Source organism: Saimiri boliviensis, chromosome 19 (assembly GCF_048565385.1).
Source record: "Saimiri boliviensis isolate mSaiBol1 chromosome 19, mSaiBol1.pri, whole genome shotgun sequence".
Lineage (NCBI taxonomy): Eukaryota > Metazoa > Chordata > Mammalia > Primates > Cebidae > Saimiri > Saimiri boliviensis.
Genome location: NC_133467.1, coordinates 31,514,851 through 31,525,686, shown reverse-complemented (window position 1 = coordinate 31,525,686; position 10,836 = coordinate 31,514,851). Strand labels below are relative to the sequence as shown.

The window sequence follows — 10,836 nt, the reverse complement described above, 5'->3', positions numbered from 1 at the left end:
AACCTGGTCAACATGGTGAAACCCCGTCTCTACTAAAAATACAAAAAATTAGCTGGGCATGGCAGCGCGTGCCTATAATCCCAGCTACTCAGGAGGCTGAGGCAGGAGAATTGCCTGAACCCAGGAGGCGGAGGTTGCGGTGAGCTGAGATTGCGCCATTGCACTCCAGCCTGGGTAACAAGAGCGAAACTCCATCTCAAAAAAAAAAAAAAAAAGAAGCCTTCTGTGTTGCTCTTTGTGGTGTGAGAACAGAGGATGATCAGTGCTTTTCCACTCAGTGATTAACTGATAAATGGCTCTTTCCACTGATAGTTTATGAGTCTAAGAACTATCTCAGGCTTAGAAACTGGACAAGAAATTGGGATTTTTCATTGAAGTTTCTGACTTCAGCCTTCTGTTCAACCATTCTTGATCCCTCTTATATGTAAGGCAGGACTCTCCTTGGTTACCCATCTATACTGCTCCTAGGACTACCCATATTCCGTTAGCCATCTCTACTTTGACTTTGCTACCCTTGAGGAAATTTACTCACCTTGCTTGTGAGAGTTAAGCATGTCAGGATCCTATCATTCCCCTCCTGCTACTAGGAAACCACTTTCTTTTACATCTTCTATCAGCTTCAATCTACAGAGCTTTTACAACTTTTATCAGCTTCAATCTATAGCCACTTCTAAATTTCTCAAAGATGTTGGTGGCCCTTCATCAGTGCCTTTCCTATTGCCTTTACTGAAAAGTAATTCCCAGGTCTTTCTGGGGTAGAACTTGACATTCATTCTTGCATGCCCACTTTCTCTAAGTCTTTTGACCCTTTTTGTGTGGTCTGCCTTCTCCACTTCATCCAATATGGGCCAATGTTTTGTCCTAGCTCCCCCCAAACCATGTTAACATCATAATATAACTACCTCCTGGGGCTTTGACAAGATCTTCCAGAGTCACAGGAAAATGTCTCAATTATCACAAAGACGATATGAATTCAGTTCTTAATTCGTAAAGCCACCTATACAATCACAAATTTGTTATCTAACACATTTAATTTTGGAACAAAGGAGCAACTCCTTTAAAGTTTGAGAGCCGCATAAATATTTCATATACAGCTTAAACCTATGCTTTGTAAGCGTTGATTTTAAGCAGCAGAAAAGGAAGCTTAGAGAAATGCTAGAGAAGTCCTTACTAGCGACACATTCTTGCTGAAGAACAAGTTCTCTGGAAGTGAAACTCTCAAATAAGAGAGAACAAGAGGTACAGATAGGTATCAGTTTGGCTAGGATCTTTAGAGAGACTGAGGGCCCCAGAACAGTGCTACGCAAAGGTGATTTGCAGACTTGTGCTGGTCTGTGAACACTTTTTTTTTAAACCAGTCTGTGACATGATGAATTAGAAATTGAGAGTGTTGGCCGGGCATGGTGGCTCAAGCCTGTCATCCCAGCACTTTGGGAGGCCGAGGCGGGTGGATCACGAGGTCGAGAGATCGAGACCATCCTGGTCAACAAGGTGAAACCCCGTCTCTACTAAAAATACAAAAAATTAGCTGGGCATGGTGGCGCGTGCCTGTAATCCCAGCTACTCAGGAGGCTGAGGCAGGAGAATTGCCTGAACCCAGGAGGCAGAGGTTGCGGTGAGCCAAGGTCGCGCCATTGCACTCCAGCCTGGGTAACAAGAGCGAAACTCCGTCTCAAAAAAAAAAAAGAAGAAATTGAGAGTGTTTAAAAACTTTTTAGCACTTTAATATTGCTGTGATATCCAAGTACATGATCAATGGACTTAACCTTCAGAACAGAGTCTGGCCAGTTTGGGTGCTGTCAAACTTGCTTGGTGGCCAGCACAGTGTGAACTCCATACCTGTCATGGGCAACAGGAATGCATATTGATAACTGAAGGATTAGAAAACAAAAAACCTGTTCCTCTACCTTACGTAGTTTGAGAAAAACTGCCCTAGAGTGCCATACCTCCACCACAAGTACTGGAACAATTCCAATAGTGTTTTTGGAACAAAGTGTGACCCGAGGTCAACTTGCTCACATTCAATCAATACAAACAAAAGTGAGTACCTTGGGAATAAAGCTAAAGTGGGCTAGGGCATCTGTTTAGATTCCTGGAGTAAGCCCTGACCAGGCTAGCAGATGTGAGAATCTGCAAAGAAAACTGGCAGGACAGGAGGTTCATAGGGAAGGGCTCTTTTGTTCTTCCCTCCCCACCTCTATCCTTGTCTAGTCTTTGGCTGGAGCTTTAAGGAGAAAATATTGACATTCGGGCCCCATGACTATATCACAAGTCTACCTGTACTCTCCCCATCTCTTGCAGAACAGAGAAGTTTCACATTCAGATCTAGGCTCTTCCATGCTCTGATAAGGTACAGGAATTGAGAAATCCCAAGTAGCCTGAGGCCTTAAGAACATAGACCATGTAAGATCTTCAAGTGGTAAAAAGTTTTAACCTAGGGGCAAGTGACGTCAGGAGCTCAAAGTGGCTCATAATGAATGTGAATTTGCTCTGCTGATACCTATCTTCTGAGTGAACCAGGACACCCAACTAGGCTGACCAGAATATCTACCAACATATGTCAGCCAAGGTCCATAGACCCACTGGGAGCCACAGAAAAAAATCCAGGTCAGCTCAAAGAAAAGTAATTTAGAAAACATAATATAGCCGGGCGCGGTGGCTCAAGCCTGTAATCCCAGCACTTTGGGAGGCCGAGGCGGGTGGATCACGAGGTCAAGAGATTGAGACCATCCTGGTCAACATGGTAAAACCCCGTCTCTACTAAAAATACTAAAAATTAGCTGGGCATGGTGGCACGTGCCTGTAATCCCAGCTACTCAGGAGGCTGAGGCAGGAGAATTGCCTGAACCCAGGAGGCGGAGGTTGCGGTGAGCCGAGATCGCACCATTGCACTCCAGCCTGGGCAACAAGAGCGAAACTCCGTCTCAAAAAAAAAAAAAAAAAAAGAAAACATAATATATTACTAACATTAATAACAATAATGTGAAATATAAAATATAACACCAATTGAAGGGCTTTCTAGATTGAAATACTCAGGGGAACATGAGGAAAGTTCTCCAGTCTCCTTGGCCAATTGAGGTGCAGACTGAGTTGCAAAAGGTGGGTGGTGATGGAACCCAGCATTACAATATTACGTAGAATCAGTCTCCTAATACTCCTCACTCTGCAACTTACAGAAGCTAAGGAAGATCGGAAAAAGACCTGAATGAAAAACAGGCCACACTCCTCACTCAGAATATTTATTAGATTCTGCCCCATGAGGGCTTGCAGGAAAAGGGACCCAAGCTATAACCCTACTCCTTTCCCAAGCTACTTTCCTGAACCAAGGGACAGGATTCTAAGAGAATCATGTATCTCAAATAAGTCAGAATGTATCTGGGGAAGAATAGCCATTCATTTCCCAGACCTGACACTGGGTTTGTGTCTGCCAGGAAGAGGGGGAGTCACTGAGAATGGTAGATAGACTAGATGAGGGGAAAATAGGATGGGCCCTTCTTTATCACAGCTTGAGCTCAAAAAGGTTGGGATAAACAGGTGTTTAAAAAGGAGAGGAGGTAAGAGGGAGGATGGGCAGGGACAGAGGAAGGTCAGGGGCTGGGTTCACCTATATCACATAGCATTGTAGGAAGAAGCAGGGTAACAATTTGAGTTCTCAGGCTGAAACAGGGAGGTGAGGGCTCAGCACCTGGAGAGAGGAGAATCCTAAGGCTTCTCTTTCAACTCTACTGTGATTAGATGCAAAAGCCCTTTCCCTTTAGATAATTCAGAATGGCCTGTCTGAAGGCAAGAGAGCATAATGACAGACCTGTAACCCCAGCCCAGGCTGTTTCTCCCCATTTCCAAAGTCTCTGCCAAGAGAACTATAGAAATACAGAGTCACAAGACTCTGTCCCTCCTCCCCAGATCCAAGAGAGGGAGTAGAGACAAGGCACAAAGACCCTGGGCATAAAGGTGAACATCAGTGTGGCCACATATAACATTATTTTGAGAAAGGAAAGAAAGTGCATGCCCTAAAAAGGATGCCTTCCTTCACCTGGCAGGTAGGTGGACCTTTGATAGTGGCAGAAACCACAATGGAGTAGGGGTCACAGAAATGGCCTGTGAAACAGACTCTATTCCTAGAGAGACAGAGGAAAAACCTCAGCTGGTATGGCACAATCTTGAATGGGATGACAGAGGGCAGCGGGCAGACTTCTCCCGCAGATGACACTCCTGCCTCAGGTCCCAATGGTTCTGCTGACTCCAGATGTTCCCCATGGCTGGGACTCAGAGAGGAAAACGTGTTGTGTTTCACATGATCAGACACTGTTCGCCACTGGCACCTGGTGGGCCCGAAAGATTGAGGGCATCTAGGTCAAAGTTGAGGCCAGGAGGCTGGAGAAGAGATGAAGGGACTCAGAAAATTGCTCATTTTTTAGGACAGAGCTTCTGAAGATCCACCCCCAGCAGCTATAATTATCACCTTAGGTAGAATCAGGAGAGGTTAAAGAATTCTGGAAACTGGGGACTCAGATTAAAATCGAGAAAAAGAAGACATACTCACCATCTCTCCAGCCAGCTCTTTTGGAGGATGGCCCAAATCCTGCAGCTGGAAAATAAGGAATATGGAACATGAAACGGAGAAAAGTCCAGAAAACAACAGAGGATTCCAGAAGAGGAATCTAATGAATGATCTATTTCTTCTGAGAGAGATCACCAGAGAGGATCCCTCCGCCACCTAGGTCTAGCAGCATAGCATCCTTCCCAGATACCTCCTCCACTGAACACCTAAGTGGACAGCACCAGTGGGCAGACAGCGAGAGGCCTCACCTGCTGCATAAGATCCAGCACCATCTCAAAACGAGCCTTTTGAGTGGCCTCACTGTCTGTGGGTGTCTCTGCCTCGAACTGCTCACATATTTTGCACATGACACTGTGCTGCTCCTGATATTTTTCAAACTGCTCTGGAGGTAGAGATTCCCGATGACTCTGCAACCATTCTGGATACTAGGAAAAGAGAGAATGGGTGGAAAAGAATTAGGTGAAAATGGATATGGACGAATAATCAGAACAATGTGATTAAAATGTGAAAGGGAAAGGGATGTAGGAAAAGGAAAAGCTAAATAAGTTCACCATGAAAAGTGGCACTGACTCCAACTAGATCACCTGGCCATGTTAGCATTTATGGTCACCAGAGATTGGTAAACTTCTGTAAAGGGCCAGACAGTGAATATTTTAGGCTTTGAGGGCCATATATGGTCTCTGTTGTGTTTGTATTTTTTCCTTTTTTTTTGTTTTTGAGACAGAGTTTTACTCTGTTACCCAGGCTGAAGTATGATGGCACGATCACCACTCACTGCAGCCTTTATCTCCCCGGGCTCAAGTGATCCACCTCAGCCTCCCCAAGTCGCTGGGTCTACAAGAGTGTACCACTGTGCCTGGCTAATTTTTTTGTATTTTGTAGAGACAGGATTTCATCATGTTGCTCAAGCTGGTCTTGAACTCCTGGGCTCAAGCAATCTGTCCACTTTGGCCTTCCAAAGTGCTGGGACTATAGGAGTCAGCCACCATGCTTGGCTGTTGCATATTTGCTTTGTAGTTTTTTTCAAATGGTTTTAAAAATATAAAAACCGTTATCTGCAAGAGTTGGATTTGGCCCATCCAGGTCTTGGTCTGCTGACCTGTGGTCTATACTATTCATTACATACTTAACCACATTTCCCTGTGTCACTGAAAAGCTTCTATTCCTGTATTTTGTCTCTCCAGTAAAACTATACATCTGTAATCCCAGCACTTTGGGAGGCTGAGGTGGGCGGATCACTTGAGCTCAGGAGTTTGAGACCAGCCTGAGCAATATAGTGAGAGCTCATCCCTACAAAAAAATTTTAAAACATTAGCCAAGCACAGTGGCGCACACCTGTAGTCCCACACTCAGGAGGCTGAGGTAGGAGGATCACTTGAGCCTGGGATGGGGAAGCTGTGGTGAGCCAAGATCATGCCTCTGTGTTCCAGCTGGAATGAGACCCTGTCTCAAAACAAAACAAAATGATACAACCACACAAAACTATAAGCTCTTTTATGGCAGGGACCATCATTTAAACTACTCTTACACTGTTCACATCACAAAGCCAATAAGTAGGCCGGGCGCGGTGGCTCAAGCCTGTAATCCCAGCACTTTGGGAGGCCGAGGCGGGTGGATCACGAGGTCAAGAGATCAAGACCATCCTGGTCAACATGGTGAAACCCCGTCTCTACTAAAAATACAAAAAAATTAGCTGGGCATGGTGGCGTGTGCCTGTAATCCCAGCTACTCAGGAGGCTGAGGCAGGAGAATTGCCTGAACCCAGGAGGCGGAGGTTGCAGTGAGCCGAGATCGCACCATTGCACTCCAGCCTGGGCAACAAGAGCGAAACTCGGTCTCAAAAAAAAAAAAAAAAAAAAAGCCAATAAGTAAATCCTCAGTTAATTCTTTTTCTTTTTGAGACAGAGTCTTGCTCTGTCAGCCAGGCTGGAGTATAGTAGTGCAATCTCAGCTCACTGTAACCTCTGCCTCCCAGGTTCAAGTGATTCTCCTGCCGCCGCCCAAGTAGCTGCAATCACAGGTGAGAGCCACTACCCCCGACTCATTTTTGTATTTTTAGTAGAGACAGGATTTCACCATGTTGGCCAGGCTGGTCTCGAACTCCTGACCTCAAGTGATCCACCCACCTCGGCCTCCCAAAGTGCTGGGATTACGAGCATGAGCCACCATGCCTGACTGAATTCTTGCTGAGAAATGAAGTCAGAAATGCAAGACTGATTAGACAACAACCCCAGAGTCTTGAACCAGTTTATAGAAAACTAGAGCTGAAGGATTTTCTTTTATACCCCAAACATTATACTCCTTATACCCAACATACAGTGTGACAGGCTTTATTCTCTCAGAGACACAACTCTCCCTACTCTGCAACTCTCCCCACCTCAAATAAATAAAGAAGAAAAAAAAAGTGCACTCAAGTTACTCTTTCTGCAGGCTCTTAGTAGACAAAAGTAGCCCACAGGAGTTGATGTGATGGAGAATTAAGAGAAAAAGCAGAAAGGGAAGTTCACAAACCTTTTCTGTGATCTCCTTCAGTGATGGGTACAGCACATCCTTGGAGAGTAGGTTCTGCATAATACTCTGCATGATGGGGAGGATGTTCCCTTCTCCATCCCCTTCATCCATGCCCAGCCCCTCCATGGCCTTGGTTAGCTCTTCTTCTGACATGCCTGAGTTCTAGATAAGACAAATAAGAGGTGAGCAAGTACAGTACCTTCTTGGGATGCTCAGCACTCTGTCCGGTGGGAAAGATAAACTAGCTAAACTCGCCTGTAACAAAACAATAAGACAGGAACAGACTTGGGATGATACTCAAAGCACCTGTCTTTTGAGACCCTGCTGGAGAAGTATCTGGGAGTGGACCCCTTGTGGGCCCCTACTACTTTCTCCTCACCTGAAGGTCAGTGGCATTTTTGGCTAATCCACTTAGTGTCTCCTTTAGGCAAGAAGTAAATTCTTGCTGGGAGGTCATATCACTGCCTAGGAAAGATTAAAAAAAAAAGCCAAGGTCATTTAGGAGTTTAATTGTTTTCTTGCCTAGACTGAACTGGTTAATTGCTTGGATATGAAGTATTTACTAGTGAATCATGATCACTCCAAATCTTGAAAACTATGGTTATCTTCATAGTCTTTTCATAAATCTATTTAATACATGAACTCTGTTTCAGTTTATTTTCCATGATGACACCCACAATAACCCTGGGACCTTTCAAACGGTCAGTTTTGAATAATCTTTTCTATTACTTTCCAACCTATCTCACACCTCTTCATTAAGAGGGGTTCCCAACTCTTTTCCCATTGCATTTCCTCATCCCATGGTTGTGACGTCATGATTGCTATCAACTTTACTAAGATTTCTGGTGTTTTCAAGCAACAAAGACTTAAGAGTCTGTTCAGATATTTCAGTTTATCAGGGGTCTCCTCACCCACTCTCCCTGCAGCCTCCGAGAGCTTTTGGAACTGTTCCACCAGGTGGGGCTCTTCCTCAGCCAGCTCCTTCATTGCCTTCTCGAACTCTGCAGTGGCTTGGGAAGCCAGTTCACTGTCGAATAGTTCCTGGAAAAACTTCTCTTGGGAAGCGAAGAGGGCATCCTGCAGGGAAAGGGTAGCTGAAATGTGTCTCTTACTTAGGACTACACTGCACCTGGCCTCTGATAGAAGCCACAGGCAGTGGCTCTGGGAAATGTAGCACCTCCCTCCTGCCCACTTCCACTGGACATTCCTAACTACTGCTCCTAATGAGGACAGCAAAAAAGGCATCTAGCCATTGACGGAGGGTATGAGATGGCATACCAATCCAACCATTTAAACCTCCTCTTTTTTCAAGGAGCTCTCTTGAGATTCCTCTGCTCAACCTCAAGTCCTAATTTCACAAGGACTGAGGCTGGCAAGAGCACTCACCAATGTGAGGCCAAGTTACCCTCCCCTCTTCCCCTCTGGCCCACAGGGGCCTGCCCAACCTCTGCTCAGAGCTGCATCCCCATCCCGTCCCCATCCCTTAATAGGGGTGGAATTTATACTTTGGCAGTGTCTCCTGGCGATCTCTTCTGGGGCCCCGAAGCATCAGGGGCCGTGGTGGTAGAAGGGGGTGCTGGGGAGGGTTTGGCTTTATCGAAATCATCAAGAGCACCTTCAGAGACAAGAGACATGGTGTGTGTGTTGATGATAGATAAGGATGCAAGCAAGGCTGGGTGGTTTCTGGGCAAAGCATTAGGGCTATGATTTTTCAAATTGCCAACTTACCTCAATTTTCCTCGAGTTCTCCACCTCCCCGAACCACCCTCAATGAGCCACCTACTACCCTCTGGATTATCTAATTTACTGTGAGCAAAGGCAAGAAATCCCTTAAGGCAAACAAGTGTCCATCTCAGAGCTGGGAGAAGAGGATTAAAAAGTTCTGCAGAGACATCTCCATTTATAGTGTCTCCCTTGCCATACCCTAATGATTCCCTAAAAATCCCATACAAATACCCAACAAGAGTAGAGAACACCTATGTCCTCATCCCTCTGAACTCAGTCTGGAGCTCCAAAAAGAATAACTTGGTGAGAAAGCACAAGATCCCGCCCAGCTTCCTGTTGGTACTGGTACCAGCACAGACTGAGGGACTACACACTGCATTCCATGTGAAGGCATTAAACTCTCTTCTCTTATTCTCCAGTTTAGTGCTCCCCCACAGCCTCCTAGAGCTCCCTTTGGTCTGATCTCTGCAGATAACCATACGCTAATTCACACAGTCATTTGGCACTCCTCAGGGTTTCAGTTTATTTTTCTGCCTGCCCACATCTCTGTGACTGAACTAGAGATTACAAATTCACCTCTGCCCTGAAAAGCCTGTGTCCTCACCACCACTCTGCTTGCCAGGCCTAGGGAGAGGGCACTGGCCCCACTCTGGGCAGGAAACCAACAGGGGAGTGGAGAATAATGCTAAGAAAACATGCACCGTCTTTCAGGAGGGTGAACTGCTTTCCTCTGAAATCACCTCATCCTCAGTTTCTCAAAATAAGGGAAAGGAGTCCGCTTGAGCTACTGACAAGATGAAAGAACCGTAAGGGGCCTAGCGAGAGAAAGAAAAAAGGACTAGGAGGAGAAAATTGTCTTTCGTGCTAAGGAAGACAGGACGAGACACAGAAGGACGAGCCACGAGCTTGCTGGGAGTTAATGTAAGCAATCAGTGAATATGTGGTTCGCCACCCAACAAGAACCAAATGCTGCTGCCGCTGCTGAAGGCAGGGAAGTTGGACTTTAAAAACTTAGTAACCTAAAGGAAGAGGAGTTTGAAGAGGTATCGTGAAACGCCATCCTGCGTTAAGAGCCACAATCTAGACCACTGAGGGACCCCTGGTGAGCTCCCCAGCTCCAGTCGCGGAGGTGGGGCAGGATGACCCAGAGATTTTTGGGGGGCTCGCGGTCACTCTCCGCCCCCATCTAGCCTTTGGAGAGCCTCTCCTGCTCCTTCCCTAATATCTCAGGTTAACTTAACCTCCTGAATGGGTCCTCACACCTGCCCCCTTCGGCTCTTTCCCACTATGAGCTCTTACTTTCCAGAAGCTCCTCCAATTCCCTGTCCGTTTCGGCCCCGACACCACATTCTTCCTCGGCGGCCGCCATCTTGCTACCTCTGACTTGCCGTAGGAGGCGGGACCCCCTCGGCGCTGCCACGCCCCCGCCCCTTCGCTCCCGCCCTCTTCTGCCTCGGGCAACCAATGGAATTGTTGGCCAGTGCGGAACCGCCATTTTTAAAGGGCCAGGAAGCTTTCACTTACTGTGTATTGGGTATTTCTCCCCCTTTCGCCTGAGAACCGTAGAATTAGGGATAAGATCCTGTTATTTTCTGCCTGGTTTTAGAGGCCCGGAGTCCCAAATTACCTGGAGACGCTCTTTCATTATTTTTTCCTGAGCTGGGTGAGTAGGCCAGATGGGACAAACTGCCTACAAATAACCACAATCTATACATATATAATTGAGAAGACAGTTATGGTACGTAACATACCACTTTCTCTCACTTTTTTTTTTTTTTTTTTTTTGAGATGGAGTCTCGCTCTGTCGCCCAGGCTGGAGTGCAGTGGTGCCATCTCGGCTCATTGCAGCCTCAGCCTCCCGCGTTCAAGCTATTTTCCTGCCTCAGCCTCCCAGTTAGCTGGGATTACAGGCGTGCGGCACCACGTCCGGCAACTTTTTGTATTTTTAGTAGAGACGGGGGTTTCACTATGTTGGGCAGGGTGGTTGGCCAGGCTGGTCTCGAACTCCTGACCTCAGGTGATCCGCCCACCTCAGCTTT

General features: G+C 46.4%; 1 protein-coding gene across 2 annotated transcripts; it reads right to left on the bottom strand.

The window, feature by feature from the left end:
* Positions 1–214: 214 nt before the first annotated feature.
* PEX19 (peroxisomal biogenesis factor 19) lies at positions 215–10,197 on the bottom strand. 2 transcript variants are annotated; one of them, XM_003937947.4, is made up of 8 exons: positions 10,097–10,197; positions 8,578–8,687; positions 7,984–8,149; positions 7,452–7,537; positions 7,073–7,234; positions 4,810–4,986; positions 4,544–4,588; positions 215–4,374 (listed from the first exon to the last, which is right to left on the bottom strand). In XM_003937947.4, the coding sequence occupies exons 1-8, from the start codon at positions 10,164–10,166 to the stop codon at positions 4,291–4,293; spliced, it is 900 nt and encodes a 299-aa protein (XP_003937996.1). In that variant the 5' UTR covers positions 10,167–10,197; the 3' UTR covers positions 215–4,290. The 2 variants fall into 2 exon arrangements, with proteins under 2 accessions (XP_003937996.1, XP_003937997.1); XM_003937948.4 differs by having other exon boundaries at positions 215–4,322.
* Between the last annotated feature and the right edge of the window lie 639 nt (positions 10,198–10,836).